Source organism: Bufo bufo, chromosome 3 (assembly GCF_905171765.1).
Source record: "Bufo bufo chromosome 3, aBufBuf1.1, whole genome shotgun sequence".
In the NCBI taxonomy this organism is placed as follows: domain Eukaryota; kingdom Metazoa; phylum Chordata; class Amphibia; order Anura; family Bufonidae; genus Bufo; species Bufo bufo.
The window spans coordinates 145,643,434-145,663,063 of record NC_053391.1 but is presented as its reverse complement, the minus strand read 5'-3'; the positions used below and the strand labels follow the sequence as shown (position 1 = coordinate 145,663,063).

The 19,630-nt window shown below is 45.8% G+C and overlaps 1 protein-coding gene across 4 annotated transcripts in view; it reads right to left on the bottom strand.

The window, feature by feature from the left end:
- Window positions 1–19,250, bottom strand: part of PHKA2 (phosphorylase kinase regulatory subunit alpha 2) — a 143,561-nt gene extending 124,311 nt beyond the window's left edge. For all 4 annotated transcript variants that reach the window (XM_040423691.1, XM_040423693.1, XM_040423692.1 and 1 more), the window contains exons 1-2: window positions 19,012–19,250; window positions 17,341–17,507 (exon numbers count right to left, since the gene is read on the bottom strand). In XM_040423691.1, coding sequence (XP_040279625.1) covers window positions 17,341–17,507; window positions 19,012–19,114 — 270 coding nt within the window. In that variant the 5' untranslated portion in view covers window positions 19,115–19,250. The remainder of the gene's footprint in view (window positions 1–17,340; window positions 17,508–19,011) is intronic.
- Window positions 19,251–19,630: the final 380 nt, after the last annotated feature.

The window sequence follows — 19,630 nt, the reverse complement described above, 5'->3', positions numbered from 1 at the left end:
TATGCAGACATATCTCAGATATATCTCATGCTTTTGTAAAAAATGTGTCAGCAGTCAGCCAGCATTTTGCCTCCTGCCACCAGGTCAATATTGCTGGCATGAAAGTTCAGGGCATTGAACGAGTTAATTTTCCTAAACGGGACGGAGACCATAGGAAAGCTCTTCTCAATAGAGAAGCCTATTGGATTTTTAGATTTCAGTCCTGTATGCCTTTGGGCCTTAATCAAAGACAAGATTTAACCCCTTAAGGACACAGCCTTTTTACACCTTAGGACCAGGCCATTTTTTGCAAATCTGACCAGAGTCCCTTTAAGTGCTGATAACTTTAAAACGCTTTGACTTATCCAGGCCGTTCTGAGATTGTTTTTTCGTCACATATTGTACTTCATGACACTGGTAAAATGAAGTCAAAAAAATTATTTTTTTTGCACCAAAAAATACCTATTTTAACAAAAATTTGAAAAAATTTGCAAATTTCAAAGTTTCAGTTTCTCTACTTCTGTAATACATAGTAATACCCCCAAAAATTGTGATGACTTTACATTCCCCATATGTCTACTTCATGTTTGAATTGTTTTGGGAATGATATTTTATTTTTTGGGGATGTTATAAGGCTTAGAAGTTTAGAAGCAAATCTTGAAATTTTTCAGAAATTTACAAAAACTAAATTTTTAGGGACCAGTTCAGGTCTCAAGTCACTTTGCGAGGCTTACATAATAGAAACCACCCAAAAATGACCCCATCTAAGAAACTACACTCTCTAGGTATTCAAAACTGATTTTGCATACGTTGTTAACCCTTTAGGTGTTGCACAAGAGTTATTGGCAAATGGGGAGGAAATTTGAGAATTTCATTTTTTTGTCTAATTTTTCATTTTAACCCATTTTTTCCACTAACAAATCAAGGGTTAACAGCCAAACAAGACTGTATCTTTATTGCCCTGACTCTGCCGTTTACAGAAACACCCCATATGTGGCCGTAAACTGCTGTACGGCCACACAGCGGGGCGTAGAGTGAAAGGTGCGCCGTATGGTTTTTGGAAGGCTGATTTTTATGGACTGGTTTATTTACACCATGTCCCATTTGAAGCCCCCCTGATGCACCCCTAGAGGAGAAACTCCCTAAAAGTGACCCCATCTAAGAAACTACACCCCTCAAGGTATTCAAAACTGATTTTACATACGTTGTTAACCCTTTAGGTGTTGCACAGGAGTTATTGGCAAATGGCGATGAAATTTGAGAATTTCATTTTTTTGCCTAATTTTCCATTTTAACCCATTTTTTCCACTAACAAAGCAAGGGTTAACAGCCAAACAAGACTGTATCTTTATTGCCCTGACTGCTGTTTACAGAAACACCCCATATGTGGCCGTAAACTACTGTACGGGCACACAGCGGGGCGTAGAGTGAAAGGTGCGCCGTTTGGTTTTTGGAGGGCTGATTTTGCTGGACTGTTTTTTTGGCACCATGTCCCATTTGAAGCCCCCCTGATGCACCCCTAGAGTAGAAACTCCATAAAAGTGACCCCATCTAAGAAACTACACCCCTCAAGGTATTCAAAACTGATTTTACAAACTTTGTTAACCCTTTAGGTGTTGCACAAGATTTAATGGAAAATAGAGATACAATTTCAAAATTTCACTTTTTTGGCAGATTTTCCATTTTAATATTTTTTTTCCAGTTACAAAGCAAGGGTTAACAGCCAAACAAAACTCATTATTTATGGCCCTGATTCTGTAGTTTACAGAAACACCCCATATGTGGTCGTAAACTGCTGTACGGGCACACGGCAGGGCGCAGAAGGAAAGGAATGCCATACGATTTTTGGAAGGCAGATTTTGCTGGACAGTTTTTTTTTACACCATGTCCCATTTGAAGCCCCCCTGATGCACCCCTAGAGTAGAAACTCCAAAAAAGTGACCCCATTTTAGAAACTACGGGATAGGGTGGAAGTTTTGTTGGTACTAGTTTAGGGTACATATGATTTTTGGTTGCTCTATATTACACTTTTTGTGCGGCAAGGTATCAAGAAATAGATTTTTTGGCACGTTTTTATTTTTTGTTATTTACAACATTCATCTGACAGGTTAGATCATGTGGTAATTTTATAGAGCAGGTTGTCACGGACGCGGCGATACCTAATATGTATACAATTTTTTTTATTTATGTAAGTTTTACACAATGATTTCATTTTTAAAACAAAAAAAATGTTTTAGTGTCTCCATAGTCTAAGAGCCATAGTTTTTTCAGTTTTTGGGCGATTATCTTAAGTAGGGTCTCATTTTTTGCGGGATGAAATGACGGTTTGATTGGCATCTATTTTGGGGTGCATATGACTTTTTGATTGCTTGCTATTACACTTTTTGTGAAGTAAGATGACAAAAAATGGCTTTTTTTACACCGTTTTTATTTTAATTTTTTTACGGTGGTCATCTGAGGGGTTAGATCATGTGATATTTTTATAGAGCCGGTCGATACGGACGCGGCGATACCTAATATGTATACTTTTTTTTTTATTTATGTAAGTTTTACACAATGATTTCATTTTTGAAACAAAAAAAATCATGTTTTAGTGTTTCCATAGTCTAAGAGCCATAGTTTTTTCAGTTTTTGGGCGATTATCTTGGGTAGGGTATGATTTTTGCGGGATGAGATGACGGTTTGATTGGTACTATTTTGGCGTACATGCGACTTTTTTGATCACTTTTATTACCTTTTTTGGGAAGTAAGGTGGGCAAAATTTCAATTTCATCATAGTTTTTTATTTTTTATTTTTATGGCGTTCACCGTTCGGGTAAAGTAACATAACCGTTTTATAGATCAGGTCGTTACGGACGCGGCGATACCAAACATGTGTAGGGAATTTTATTTTTTTCATTTTTAATCAGTGATAAATGTGTTTTTTGATTTTTACTTTTTTTTCACTTTTTGTAACTTTTTTTTTGACCCAGACCCACTTGGTTCTTGAAGATCCAGTGGGTCTGATGTCTGTATAATACAGTACAGAACAATATATATTGTACTGTACTGTATTTTACTTACACTGAACAGATCTATGCCTTTCAGCACAGATCTGTTCAGCACCATGGACAGCAGGACGCCTGAGAGGCGTCCTGTTGCCATGGGAACCTTCCCCGTCTGCTCAGAACTGCGCAGACGGGGAAGGGTAAGCACAGGGCTGAGGGGGGCTCTTTGGGGGCTCTCTCCCTCTCCCATCGGGGGGCTGCAAAGGCACAGCAGCCCCCCGATGGGAGAGGGAGGGAGCTCCCTGCGCGGTTAACCTTTTCCATACAGCGGTCCGTACGGACCGCTGTATGGAAAGGGTTAACGGCTGACATCGCATCGCAGATGTCAGCCGTTTATACCAGGGTGCCAGCAATGTGCTGGCACCCTGGTATACCCACTAGAAACCAACGATTATACAGGGGGAGGCGGGCGGGGGATCGCGATCCCGCCTGCCGCACCGCCCGCCTCCCGCACTGCCCGCAACCCTCCCCCTGCACCTCCCACCGGGCTAAAATCACTCGGGGGGTGCAGGGGGAGGGATACAGATCTATTTTAGGAATACTAAAGTTTCTGATCCCCGCGGTCAGAAATCGCAGCTGAATTGACCTGCGGTTTGCCGCGATCGCCGACATGGGGGGGTCACGGGACCCCCCCGCGCATTTAGCCTAGGTGCCTGCTCGATGATTTGAGCAGGCACCGGGTTCCGATCACTGCCGGCCGGGCGGCAGTGATCGGAACAACACATGACGTACCGGTACGTCATGTGTCCTTAAGTACCAGGACATCATGACGTACCGGTACGTCATGTGTCCTTAAGAGGTTAATATTGCATTATTAGATGTATCTTCTTCTCTTGTCCTTTAGGGGCGGTTCTTGCGTGGGAGCAAGAGAGGGGTGAAAATTAAATTTTTTTTATTTTTTTTTCCCCCTCTCTTCTTCTCATGCAGTTCTGTTCCTGTGTCTCAGTGGTATATGCTGTGGGTGGGGTGAAAGCAGTCCAATTGCCAATCAATAATCCACAGCTGAATCACTGCTTTTACTCTGTATATAAGATTTGTCAGTCTTATTCTCTGTATCATGAGGAAGGATCTGTAATATATGTTGATCCGAAACATGTTGATGATATGAGCCTGATGTTTGGTTTTTAAGCACGTTTCCTAATAAAACACGCACTGCGAGGTGAAGCTGGACAATATTTTTTTTGCTACTTCTCATCATTGACTTGAATGGGTCCGTGAACCGTTGGCCGTGAAAAAAATAGGACAGGTCATATTTTTTTCACGGCCAGCAAACACGGATCACGGATGCGGCTGCAAAACGGTGCATTTTCAGATTTTTCCACGGACCCATTGAAAGTCAATGGGTCCGCGAAAAAAAACGGAAAACGGCACAACGGCCACACACAACGGTTGTGTGCATGAGGCCTAAGTCAGAGAGGTTTCTGAGAAGGTTTATTGCTCTGTTCACCTGGGAGTTCAAGGAGAGAGAAAAGATGTGGGGGGGTTGGGTTGAGTCTCAAGACAAAGCAAAGGTTGAGGTCTAACAAAGAGTCACAGCTTATGTGTCCTTACCACATGAATGACCTGTGACTCTACTGGAGAAAGAACATGCAAGTAAGCAGTCAAGTAATCAAATTAACAAACAATAAGGGCACTACAGAATCAGGAGTCGATCATAAGTAAAGGGTAGACACCACTTTTCTTTTTTTTTTTTTTAATTCACTCCTGGTTTTGGCTTCTAAGGCCTCTTTCACACTTGCGTTGTCCGGATCCGTCGTGCACTCCATTTGCCGGAGGTGCCCGCCGGATCCGTAACAACGCAAGTGAACTGAAAGCATTTGAAGACTGATCCGTCTTCAAAATGCGTTCAGTGTTACTATGGCAGCCAGGACGCTATTAAAGTCCTGGTTGCTGTAGTAGTAGTGAGGAGCGGGGGAGCAGTATACTTACAGTCCGTGCAGCTCCCGGGGCGCTCCAGAATGATGTCAGAGCGCCACATGCGCATGGATGACGTGATCCATGCGATCACGTCATCCATGCGCGTGGGGCGCCCTGACGTCACTCTGAAGTGCCCGGGAGCCGCACGGACGGTAAGTATACTGCTCCCCCGCTCCCCACTACACTTTACCATGGCAAACAGGACTTTAGCGTCCTGGCAGCCATGGTAACCATTCAGAAAAAGCTAAACGTCGAATCCGGTAATGCGCCGAAACGACGTTTAGCTTAAGGCCGGATCCGGATTAATGCCTTTCAATGGGCATTAATTCCGGATCCGGCCTTGCGGCAAGTGTTCAGGATTTTTGGCCGGAGCAAAAAGCACAGCATGCTGCAGTATTTTCTCCGGCCAAAAAACGTTCCGGTCCGGAACTGAAGGCATCCTGAACAGATTTCTCTCCATTCAGAATGCATGGGGATAATCCTGATCAGGATTCTTCCGGCATAGAGCCCCGACAACGGAACTCTATACCGGAACAAAACATCGCAAGTGTGAAAGAGCCAACTGACTTTCAATGGGTCCGTGGAAAAATCGGAAAATGCACCGTTTGGCAGCCGCATCCGTGTTTCCTGGCCGTGAAAAAAATAGGACCTGTCCTATTTTTTCTCACGGTCAACGGTTTGCGGACCCATTCAAGTCAATGGGTCCGTGAAAAATCACGGATGCACACAAGATTTTCATCCGCGTTCGTGATCCGTGTCCGTTTTTTCCTATCATTTCAATGGCAAACTTGACTTAGATTTTTTTTTTCATTTTTCATGTCCGTGGATCCTCCAAAAATCAAGGAAGATCCACGGACGAAAAAACGGTCACAGATCACGGACCAACGGAACCCGGTTTTGCGGACCGTGAAAAAAACTGTCGTGTGCAGGAGGCCTAAGTATGAATAAAATGTAATAGAGGACCTGTCATGTCTGTAAATAATTTTATCCCCCATAATATACGATCACCGTGCAGATGCCGTCCTTGGCTGGATTTGTATATTTAAATTTTTATATAAATATAAGACAAAATAGTTTTTAAAAAGTACATACAGGGGAAGAAGTAACACATTTCTGGTATTTTGTGTATCGTTTCCTTCCTTTCCTCTATATAGGTGATTACAGAAAAAAAATACTCTTCCCACTACGTACAATTACAGATCAATACTCAATGGTGCAAAAGTACATGCATTACCAGAATAGCACCAAAAAGTAAAGTGGCCATCTAGTATACACCCATGAAAGCACTAAGGGGAATATACTGTAGATGGACACATGTAGATGACCTTCCATGTCTAGCAATGATCTTCTCACATTAAACAATACAATCATAACAGTACTTTCTTTGGTTCTGGACCTGTGTGACGTTCAGGTACCTCATGCTATTTAAGGGTTTTTCCAGGAGTAGAATATTGGTTCCTATCCTCAGGATAGGTCATCAATACCTGATCAGTGGGGTTCCAACTACTAGCACCCCACCTCCACCAGCTGTTTGAGGAGGCCGCAGCATTCTGATGAACGCAGCGGCCTCTTCCTAGGTCAGTAACGTTATGTTAATCGGTCACCTGGTCCAGAAGTCGCACTACGTTTTTTCCAGAAGAGTAAAAATACTCCTCTGAACATTTTTGAGCAGTATTTTTACCCAGGGAGGAGTACGAAAGCTGCAGTAATACAAATACAGTGCCTTGCAAATGTATTCACCCCCTTGACTTTTTTCATGTTTTGGTGCCTCACAACCTGGAATTAACATGGATTGTTGGAGGATTTGCATCATTTATTTTACAGAACATGCCCACAACTTTGAAGATGTTTTTTTTATTTATTGTGAAGCAAACAACAAATAGGACAAAAATAACAGAAACAGTCAATGTGCATAACTATTCACCCCCCTAAAGTCAATACTTTGTAGAGCCACCTTTTGCGGCAATCACAGCTCCAAGTCGCTTTGGCTACGTCTCTATGAGCTTGCCACATCTTACCACTGAGATTTTTGCCCATTCCTCCTTGCAAAACTGCTCCAGCTCCTTCAAGTTGGATGGTTTGCGCTTGTGAACAGCAATCTAAGTCTGACCACAGATTTTCTATGGGATTGAGATCTGGGCTTTGACTAGGCCATTCCAACACATTTACATGTTTCCCCTTAAACCACTCAAGTGTTTCTTTAGCAGTGTGTTTGGGGTCATTGTCCTGCTGGAAGGTGAACCTCGTTCCTAGCCTCAAATCAGTCATGGAGTGGTACAGGTTTCGCTCAAGAATATCCCTGTATTTAGCACCATCCATCTTTCCCTCAACTCTGACCAGTTTCCCAGTCCCGGCTGCTGAAAAACATCCCCACAGCATGATGCTGCCACCACCATGTTTCACTGTCAGGATGGTGTTCCTTGGGTGATGTGATGTGTTGGGTTTGTGCCAGACATAGCGTTTTCTTTGATGGCCGAAAAGTCAAATTTTTGTCTCATCAGACCGGAGCACCTTCCTCCATACATTTTGGGAGTCTCCCACTTGCCTTATCGCAAACTCACAACGTCCTTTTTGTTTTTTGCTGAAAGTAATGGCTTTCTTCTGACCACTCTGCCATAAAGCCCAACTCAATAGAGCGTACGGCTTATTGTCGTCCTATGTACAGATACTCCAGTCTCTGCTGTGGAACTCTGCAGCTCCTCCAGGGTTACCTTAGGTCTCTGTGCTGCCTCTCTGATTAATGCCCTCCTTGCCCGGTCCATGAGTTTTGGTGGGTGGCCGTCTCTTGGCAGGTTTGCTGTTGTGCCATGTTCTTTCCATTTTTTTTTATGATAGATTTAATGGTACTCCTCAGGATCATCAAAGATTGGGATATTTTATTTTTATAACCTAACCCTGACTTGTACTTCTCAACAACATTGTCCCTTACTTGTTTGGCGAGTTCCTTGGTCTCCATGGCAGTGTTTGGTTAGTGATGCCTCTTGCTTAGGTGTTGCAGCCTATGGGGCCTTTCAAAAAAGGTGTGTCTATGTAATGACAGATCATGTGACACTTAGATTGCACACAGGTGGACATCAATTCACTAGTTATGTGACTTCTGAAGGTACTTGGTTGCACCAGAGCTTTTTATGGGCTTCCTAACAAAGGGGATGAATACATACGCACATGCCAATTTTCTGTTTTCTATTTCTAAACAATAGTTTTATTTATATATTTTTCTCATTTCACTTCATCAACTTAGACTATTGTGTTCTGATCCATCACATAAAATTCAGATTAACAAAACATTGAACTTAAGGCTGTAATGCATCAAAATACAAAAAAAGTCAAGGGGTGTGAATACTTTTGCAAGGCACTGTACATGATACGTAGGCCTGCGCTTGTTCACATCTGCGTTTCTAGCCTCTGTTGCAGATTCTGTCAAAAAGACCTGATAAAAAAGCCTTGTATGCAGCACTTTTTTGTCTGGTAAAAAGACAAGCTCGTGAATGGAACAGCTTCTTCCCTGACAGTCAAGTTGGGCTCACATCACATTTTTGTCATATAGTCAATGTACACAAAAAACGTATATATGTTATCAGACGCCTCAGACAGACGCCATACTGTTGCATCCGTCACCACAGAGTTCCACTGTAAAAAAAAAAAAAGTATGTTATGTAAACCTGCAAAAGGAAGGGGGGGGGGGGGGCAGCGTACGGTTCTGGATATTCACGGAGGCACAGATGATATAAAGTTCACGTCACTTTTATTTAGGGTCCGATTTCAGGAGGGTCACATCAACACATGCTTTTTAGAAACCCAGGATTTCCAGTAACAAATCACAAAACAAAAGCCTCCCAGTCTGGGACTAACTAATAACACAAAGAGTTTGTCTCACCTAGGCTACAGTTGTTAGGCTGACGTTCACACAGCAGGTAGTTTGCTCACTGGTCCTCAGTATTCACAGCACCGTGTGCTGTCCTCGCAGGCCTCTACCTAAGTGAGCCACAGCACTCTGTATATAGTAACCTAATGAGGTTAACTGCCTTAAGGTGTTTCAGAGCATAACAACAAACTGGCCTGGAAGGAAGGGAACAGTTGCTCCCTCTGCCAACCTTAACAACCGTTCCGCATAATCCAGGCCCCACGTATTTCCAGAAAGAATCCTGCCTAAACAACCAAGTTTGTTCAGGCCACAGCACTCCCTGGATTACACTTACTTCACCCAGGTGAGAAATCTGGGTGAAATATACCTTCCTTCCACCAGTATTCCACCTGCATGACCACAGTTACGCTCCATTCACACGTCCGAAAATGGGTCCACATCCGTTCCGCAATTTTACGGAACGGATGCGGACCCATTCATTTTCTATGGGGACGGAAGGGATGCGGACAGCACACAGTGTGCCGTCAGCATCCGCATTTGAGGAGCGCGGCCCCGATCTTCAGGTCCGCAGCTCCACAAAAGATAGAACATGTCCTATTCTTGTCTGCAGCTTGCGGACAATAGGCATTTATATAGGGGTGCCAGGCGGGTGTGTTGCGGATCCGCAATTTGCGGGTCCGCAACACACCACGAACGTGTGAATGGAGCCTTAGCCTTCATGTTTTTTTGCTGTACTTTGCGAGATGGAAAAACGTGATTGTAATTACACTATGCCACCGCTCCACAGGAAACACGTAATGTACAGTCGTGGCCAAAAGTTTTGAGAATTACATAAATATTGGAAATTGGAAAAGTTGCTGCTTAAAGGGTTTCTGTCACCCCACTAAAGTCATAAATTTTTTTTGAGGCTAGTTAAATTCCTTATACTGCGATATATGAATATATAATGCTCTTACTCACTTTCCTTCAGCTGACTTTTATAATATGTAAATGAGCTCTCTACCAGCAAGTAGGGCGGCTACTTGCTGGTAGCCGCCGCATCCTCCTTTCATAAAGACGCCCCCTCCTCATGTTGATTGACAGGGCCAGCGAACGCGCTCGTCCTCTGGCTGGCCCTGTCTGCGTTTAAAATCTGGCGCCTGCGCCGTACCTGTCTTCAGTCGGTGCAGGTGCACTGAGAGGAGGACGCTCGCTCGGCCGCTCCATCCTCAATGCGCCTGCGCCGATGACATCACATCTACACACGGCGCAGGCGCACTGAGGAAGGAGCGGCCGAGCGAGCGTCCTCCTCTCAGTGCACCTGCACCGACTGAAGACAGGTACGGCGCAGGTGCCAGATTTTGAACGCAGACAGGGCCAGCCAGAGGACAAGTGCGTTCGCTGGCCCTGTCAATCAACATGAGGAGGGGGTGTCTTTATGAAAGGAGGATGCGGCTGCTACCAGCAAGTAGCCGCCCTACTTGCTGGTAGAGAGCTCATTTACATATTATAAAAGTCAGTTTTTTTTAAGAAACTGCTAAAGGAAAGTGAGTAAGAGCATTATATATTCATATATCGCAGTATAAGGAATTTAACTAGCCCAAAAAAAAATATGACTTTAGTGGGGTGACAGAAGCCCTTAATTTTTATAATAGCAATTTGCATATACTCCAGAATGTTATGAAGAGTGATCAGATGAATTGCATAGTCCTTCTTTGCCATGAAAATTTACTTAATCCCCAAAAAAACTTTCCACTGCATTTCATTGCTGTCATTAAAGGACCTGCTGAGATCATTTCAGTAATCGTCTTGTTAACTCAGGTGAGAATGTTGACGAGCACAAGGCTGGAGATCATTATGTCAGGCTGATTGGGTTAAAATGGCAGACTTGACATGTTAAAAGGAGGTTGATGCTTGAAATCATTGTTCTTCCATTGTTAACCATGGTGACCTGCAAAGAAACGCGTGCAGCCATCATTGCGTTGCATAAAAATGGCTTCACAGGCAGGGATATTGTGGCTACTAAGATTGCACCTCAATCAACAATTTATAGGATCAAGAAGTTCAAGGAAAGAGGTTCAATTCTTGTTAAGAAGGCTTCAGGGCGTCCAAAAAAGTCCAGCAAGCGCCAGGATCGTCTCCTAAAGAGGATTCAGCTGCGGGATCGGAGTGCCACCAGTGCAGAGCTTGCTCAGGAATGGCAGCAGGCAGGTGTGGGCGCATCTGCACGCACAGTGAGGCGAAGACTTTTGGAAGATGGCCTGGTGTCAAGAAGGGCAGCAAAGAAGCCACTTCTCTCCAAAAAAAAAAAATCAGGGACAGATTGATCTTCTGCAGAAAGTATGGTGAATGGACTGCTGAGGACTGGGGCAAAGTCATATTCTCCGATGGAGCCTCTTTCCGATTGTTTGGGGCATCTGGAAAAAGGCTTGTCCGGAGAAGAAAAGGTGAGCGCTACAATCAGTCCTGTGTCATGCCAACAGTAAAGCATCCTGAGACCATTCATGTGTGGGGTTGCTTCTCATCCAAGGGAGTGGGCTCACTCACAATTTTGCCCAAAAACACAGCCATGAATAAAGAATGGTACCAAAACACCCTCCAACAGCAACTTCTTCCAACAATCCAGCAACAGTTTGGTGAAGAACAATGCATTTTCCAGCAGGATGGAGCACCGTGCCATAAGGCAAAAGTGATAACTAAGTGGCTCGGGGACCAAAACGTTGACATTTTGGGTCCATGGCCTGGAAACTCCCCAGATCTTAATCCCATTGAGAACTTGTGGTCAATCCTCAAGAGGCGGGTGGACAAACAAAAACCCACCAATTCTGACAAACTCCAAGAAGTGATTATGAAAGAATGGGTTGCTATCAGTCAGGAATTGGCCCAGAAGTTGATTGAAAGCATGCCCAGTCGAATTGCAGAGGTCCTGAAAAAGAAGGGCCAACACTGCAAATACTGACTCTTTGTATAAATGTCATGTAATTGTCGATAAAAGCCTTTGAAACGTATGAAGTGCGTGTAATTATATTTCACTACATCACAGAAACAACTGAAACAAAGATCTAAAAGCAGTTTAGCAGCAAACTTTGTGAAAACTAATATTTGTGTCATTCTCAAAAAATTTTGGCCACGACTGTAATGACTCACATGGAGCGCCACCCACTTGTCAAACAGCTAATCAGCGGGGGTGCCGGGTGTCGGAACCCCGCCGATCAGATATTCCTGACCCATCAATAAAAAAATTATAATAATAAAAATAAAAAACGCTGCACAACCCCTTTCATAGAAATAAAAAATGATTTTATGTCAGCACACCTCACATTAACCACCTGTCCTGTAACCAAGCCAATTCATTTCAACAACTCAATTACATGTAGGCATCCACACCCAGAATGTTCACCGTTCGTGACTTGTCAGACCGTCAAGCACTGCCAATGCCTTAGTGGTATGAATATAGTCATTACATGTACCATTGTGTTGAGTGGCCAGATATTACACTGTAGTCGATGGGATCGGAAACCTATTCACACAAGATTTCAGTGAATTGTTTTTTGTTAGTGATGTTTGAATGTATAAAGTTTTTAGGATTATTTCTTGTTGTTTTAAATGTGGTGACCCCTGAGGGGCACATTCAAGAGATCGCAGGCGCAGGTCAGAAAAGAGGCAGGCGGTACAGGAAAGAGGCTCACCGGCAGTTCTCTTCTGTACTGTTCCGACGCCTGGTACTCAAGCGCACAGTGGGGCGCAATACTTTAGGAGAAGTCAGGCCCAGGCATGATGATGTTTACGCTGCTTGGCCCTGTCAATCAAAGTGCAGGGGATGCAACAGCAGCAGGGAGAATGGGGTGTCTAGGAGTAACAGCAACGCCCCCATTGCTCCTAGAGGCTCATTTGCACATGCTAAAAGTTTAAATAAAGGCATACATGGGGATGGGACCAAGACCGCCAGCTTCTGCTGACCTGCGCACATGTCACAGAGCAGCCCGTTTCATTGCTGTGATTCTAGTGGCCACCAATGTCAGATAGTTATAGATGTCCCAGCGGTGGGACCCGCATCTATGTGTTTTTGGAACCTAAAGGTTTTCATCTAGTCCAGCGTTTCGTAAGGTTTCGTATAACCCCGGTGTGACTTGGAATTTAGAAAGGGGTTAACCAGAAGACAGCAGGATCGCCTGTCTGTCTCACCATAGGGATGAACTAAGCCGTTAAAGCAGACCTCTAACCTCTTGTGACTTGTCTGTTTTAGTAACTATTAGGATCCCCATGTAATAACAATTCTGGAGCAGCTATTTTTATGACTCTATTGTGCCACTTCTCTATTATTCCTTCTACAAGTTATGAATAAATTGCCAGCTGTCTGCAATGGAGGTCCTGCTGGGTGTTACCAGTTTGGCAGTGTCCCGACACAGTCTGGTATTATCCAATCAGTGCTGCCATTGTCAGATTGTGCAGGGACACACCACCAACTGATAACACCCATCTGGACCTTTACTGCAAACTGCTAATTCATTCAGAACTTCTAGCAGGAATAATAAAAGAATGGCACAACACTAGTCAAAAGAACAGATGCTTCAGAATTGTCATACAGGGGGAATGCAAGTAGTTACTAAAACAGTCATGTCAGGAGAGGGGACAGGTCCTCTTTAACAAATCTCAGCCAAGGTATAGAACGGAGCAAGAATTATACAATGCTTTACCTCCTGACCAACCAGCACAGGAGTAAGACTGCTTTCACACAGTCAGTGCATTAAGCAGGCTCAGGTCTTTCCCTTATATTGGCGGTCATTTATCAAACCGGTGTAAAGTAGAACTGGCTCAGTTGCCCATAGTAACCAATCAGATTCCACCTTTCATTTTGGACAGCTCCTATGCAGATGAAAGGTGCAATCTGATTGGTTGCTATGGGCAACTAAGCCAGTTCTATTCTACACCAGTTTAATAAATGACCTCCCTTATGTCTGTGGAGGCTCCACTCCTGGTTTTGGCTCACAATCACTGAAAGCGGTCTAAAGTAGGGAATCTCCAGGAGTGACAAATATTTTCAGAGGTTCCTCGATAGCAATAAGAATAGGAATCATTAATCTTGTCACTTTGTGTTGCCACGATGTGCTGGTTTTCCTCAGACCAAGTTATGGTCCTACCACAAGACCCTGCGCATATCATATAGACATTGCTAACCCTAACACAATGTGAACACCCAGGACCGTCCTGATGACATACAGTCCTGATCAAAAGTTTAAGACCACTTGAAAAATGGCAAAAAAATCATATTTTACATTGTTGGATCTTAACAAGGTTCCAAGTAGAGCTTCAACATGCAACAAGAAGAAATGAGAGTGAGACAAAACATTTTTTGGGCATTCAATTTAATGAAAATAATGATTAAACTGAAACAGGCTGTTTTTCAGCTGATCCACATTTTAGGATCACATGCTTTTAAAAGGCCAAATCTGTGCAAAGATGTGGATTCATTGTCATTTTCTGTCAGGTAGTCACACGTTGTGATGGCAAAGGCAAAAAAACTCTCCCTTTTTGAACGTGGTCGGGTTGTTGAACTGCATAAGAAGGGTCCCTTACAGCGCGCCATCGCTGCTGAGGTGGGACGCAGTAAGACAGTCATTTGGAATTTCTTAAATGATCCTGAAGGTTATGGAACAAAAAAGTCAAGTGGAAATTTATCAGCACTGAGTCGGAGGATCCAATTGGCGCTCCGTCAAGACACTGGACGATCCTCGACCCAAATTAAGGCCCTTACTGGTGCTGACTGCAGCCCCATAACCATCAGACGGCATCTGAGACTGAAGGGCTTCAAAAACAAACAACGTCTTCAAAGACTTCGTCTCCTTGAACGCCACAGAACTGCTCGTTTGGACTTTGCAAGAGAGCACCAAACATGGGACATTCAAAGGTGGAAGAAAGTTTTATTCTCTGATGAGAAAAAAACGTAACCTTGATGGTCCCGATGGTTTCTAACGTTACTGGCATGACAAGCAGATCCCACCTGAGATGTTTTCTACGCTCCACAGTGGAGGGGGCGCCATAATGGTCTAGGGTTCTTTTTCCTTCAGTGGAACAATGGAGCTTCAGGAAGTGTAGGGGCATCAAACATCCACTGGCTATGTCCAGATGTTGCAGAGAGCATTCCTCATGACTGAGGGCCCTCGTCTGTGTGGTAACGACTGGGTTTTTCAACAGGACAACGCTACAGTACACAATGCCCGCAGGACAAGGGACTTCTTCCAGGAGAATAACATGACTCTTTAGGCCCATCCTGCGTGTTCCCCTGATCTAAATCCAATTGAGAACCCTTGAGGAAGGATGGCAAGGGAAGTTTACAAAAATGGACAACAGTTCCAGACAGTAGATGGCCTTCGTGCGGCAGTCTTCACCACTTGGAGAAATGTTCCCACTCACCTCATGGAAACGCTTGCCGAAACGAATTTTTGAAGTGATAAACAATAACGGCGGAGCTACTCATTACTGAGTTCATGTTTGGAAGTTGGATTTCTGTTTTGGGGGGGGTTTAGATATTTTTTGGAGGTGTGGTCCTAAACTTTTGATCAGCTGACAAACAGCCTGTTTCAGCTTATTCGTTGTTTTCATTAAATTGAATGCTCAAAAAATGTTTTGTCTCACTCCCATTTCTTCTTGTTGCATGTTGAAGCTCTACTTGGAACCTTGTTAACATCCAGCCATGCTAAATAGGATTTTTTGCCATTTTTCAAGTGGTCTTAAACTTTTGATCAGGACTGTATATACACAAAAAATAACCAAAGAGCCATAATGCACCAACAAAGCCCCTCTTCAGGTATTTCTACGATCAAAGCCTTTTAGATCTGTAAGCCGTGGAATATGAACACTGTATGGGCTCATATACGGCATATATTACATGTCTGACAGTTATATACCATGTCTCTGGTACGGGCTCCCTCCTGGAGGTGCTGGCAGGGCCTCGCTTTCAGCATCCGTGTCCTCAAATAACCTCTTATTTTCTTGGCTCATGAGGTATAAAAATGACACGCGCTGAACTTCACCGAGTGATCTGGCAGCAAACCCTGAAAGAATCCTGACAAATCCAACCACATAGAGAGGCCTTGTGAATACGCGGAGAGGCATCGTTGTTTTTCCATCACTTTATACACTTTTTCTTTACCATGGTTACGACCACCCTGCAATCCAGAAGCAGTGGTCGTGCTTGCACACTGCAGAAAAAAGCACCAGCCTATGTGCACTTCCGCAGTCCTGGCCACCAGAGACGCCGATGCTTTTCCTATAATATGCAAGCACGACCACCGCCGATGGATTGCAGGGTGGTCCTAAACCCCTGGATACGAGCAGTGTATAATCTAATGGAAAAATGAATGAAGCCAGCAAAGGAAGCAATATGGACAATAACAATACATTAGTAACTCTGTCTACATGATAAATGCCATATGCTGATGTGACTCAACCCCTTTAATATTTACCAGAAACAATCAATACGGTAAACACGGGGCAGAACGTGAAAAGGGGTTGGCGAGGGCAAATGGAAGAAGATGGGTAAACATTCCCGGGCCTATGATACACTTGTTGGAACACTGCGTCTCCTGAGTCCAAAAAGACAGTCAGCGGTTCATCCATCAAGAAGTCTGTGAAACATCTGTATTTGGTCCATGTGTCCGTTTTTTGCACTCCGCGTGTCATCCGTATACCATGGACACTGCGAGGCTGAAAATTTGTTTCCAGAGCATCTCCTAGCAACAATCGATGAAAACCACAAACCAAACATGGATGGCGTCCGTCTCGTGTCCGTTGTTTTCACAGACCCATAGACTGTAATGTGCATGAGGTATTTATAATCACGGACAAAAACATTGCACGCTACTGCGGTGTCACCATGGGTCATGGAAAACCGTACACATTAAAAAGTCAATGGGTACATGTGCTGTCCGTGACTCAATAACGTGTGAAAGAGACCTACAGTTACATGACTTATGTATTTTGCGGTCCGCAAAACAGGGATCCACTAAATATTAATAACGTCTGTGTTGCATCCGTTTTTTGTGGACCTGTTGTTTTCAATAGGTCCATGGTCTGCATAGACCACAAAATACATGCGGTCGTGACTGCTTACAGTGAGGATTCCCTTCTAAATGAATGGACAGTAGTTATGGTCGGCGTTTATGACGTGGATTTCTACACAGATTATTGCCACAAGACCCCCAGTGTGAACATGCCCAAAGATAGGGATACCCCCGATGTAATCACAAGTACATCACACATACCGTTCTAGCCTACAATGAATGAAAACATTAAACCGCTCCAGGATTTATAGGGTTAATCAGCGGCCAATGTCTCTGATCTCAGAGGCCGTAGACAACTCATATTTTTCAAGGATTTGGCAGTGTTAATAATGGGGGATTTATTATGTAATGCACCTTTCATGTGGATGGCATAACTTGGCACTCAGGGCTTGTGCCCAGGATGGCAGAGAGTGGTCACAGCACAGGCCGTGTGAGGAGCACGCAGCAAATACTGAATACATTCAATTACAGAAATACAAATATCTCCTACCTGGTGGCACAGGATGGTCTGCTGAACAAGCCTGGCATATCCATCAAGCCTGACGCCAGAGTTACTCCTGCTCCTCATGGTGCCTGCAGCTCTGCCCGGGGTCAGCTGTAGTCGGCCTGCTGTCCTCTCCCATTCATTCAGTGACAGGCAGCAGCTGGCGACCTTGTTCCAAAATAAACAGAGCTGGATTAGGAGGGGGATGTGCCTGCCACCGCACAAGGTTATTCATAGACAGCAGGCTGGCCGTACGTGCATCCGTGTACGCCCCTATACCCACCCGGGTACGCCCCTATACCCACCCGTGTATGTGGGGGCTCTCGTACCCACCCGTGTATGTGGGGGCTCTCGTGCCCACCCGTGTATGTGGGGGCTCTCGTACCCACCCGTGTATGTGGGGGCTCTCGTACCCACCCGTGTATGTGGGGGCTCTCGTACCCACCCGTGTATGTGGGGGCTCTCGTACCCACCCGTGTATGTGGGGGCTCTCGTACCCACCCGTGTATGTGGGGGCTCTCGTACCCACCCGTGTATGTGGGGGCTCTCGTACCCACCCGTGTATGTGGGGGCTCTCGTACCCACCCGTGTATGTGGGGGCTCTCGTACCCACCCGTGTATGTGGGGGCTCTCGTACCCACCCGTGTATGTGGGGGCTCTCGTACCCACCCGTGTATGTGGGGGCTCTCGTACCCACCCGTGTATGTGGGGGCTCTCGTACCCACCCGTGTATGTGGGGGCTCTCGTACCCACCCGTGTATGTGGGTGCTCCTATGCCCACCCGTGTATGTGGGTGCTCCTATGCCCACCCGTGTATGTGGGGGCTCCTATGCCCACCCGTGTATGTGGGGGCTCCTATGCCCACCCGTGTATGTGGGGGCTCTCGTACATGTGGGGGCTCTCGTACCCACTCGTGTATGTGGGGGCTCTCGTACCCACCCGTGTATGTGGGGGCTCCTATGCCCACCCGTTTATGTGGGTGCTCCTATGCCCACCCGTGTATGTGGGGGCTCCTATGCCCACCCGTGTATGTGGGGGCTCCTATGCCCACCCGTGTATGTGGGGGCTCCTATGCCCACCCGTGTATGTGGGGGCTCCTATGCCCACCCGTGTATGTGGGGGCTCCTATGCCCACCCGTGTATGTGGGGGCTCCTATGCCCACCCGTGTATGTGGGGGCTCCTATGCCCACCCGTGTATGTGGGGGCTCCTATGCCCACCCGTGTATGTGGGGGCTCCTATGCCCACCCGTGTATGTGGGGGCTCCTATGCCCACCCGTGTATGTGGGGGCTCCTATGCCCACCCGTGTATGTGGGGGCTCCTATGCCCACCCGTGTATGTGGGGGCTCCTATGCCCACCCGTGTATGTGGGGGCTCCTATGCCCACCCGTGTATGTGGGGGCTCCTATGCCCACCCGTGTATGTGGGGGCTCCTATGCCCACCCGTGTATGTGGGGGCTCCTATGCCCACCCGTGTATGTGGGGGCTCCTATGCCCACCCGTGTATGTGGGGGCTCTCGTACCCACCCGTGTATGTGGGGGCTCTCGTACCCACCCGTGTATGTGGGGGCTCCTATACCCACCCGTGTATGTGGGTGCTCTCGTACCCAGCTGGCCGCCTCCTCCCGTTACACAGATATCCACCACCCACCGTGCATTGTTATGACACGGCCACTTACCCTGCACACCGTGCAACCTGTCGGCTTTCCTGTCCCGCCTGCATGCTACACGTACACCGGCTAGCACGAACGCAGCGGCCGCCCCGCAGATCACCTGTCATGACACTGGGGCCCCGCGATCGCTCTCTTCCTGGTGCCGAGCTCTCTATGGCTGCTGCAGCCGGGGCTTCATGCTCGGAGGATCCGGAGCCGCAGTCTGTGTGCGTTTCCACCTTTGGATGGAAGGGGGCGGCAGAGAAGCCGGTATATCGGCGGAAAGCTGCATTTAGTATGTAGATGCACTTCCTCTATTGGACACAGGAGGGCAGCCGAGAAGCAATGACACGAGGGATGACGCAGCTGCTCGCTCAGCTCCTGGAAGGTGAAGTAAGGGGAGAAGCAGCTTAGTGTGTAGGGGCTGCCGGGAGGGTTCGGTCACGTGGTACCGAGCCGGGCATCTAGCTTCCAGGAAACGGCTGCGGTTTCGGGGTCTTTCTTAACCCCTTCCTGTCACATTTATTTATTTATTTTACTCCAGGTTTTTAAAAGCCATTTTTTTTTCTATTCACATATTAGTATGAGGGCTTGCTTTCTGTAGAGTTGTACTTTCTAATGCCACCATATGAAGTACTGAAAGC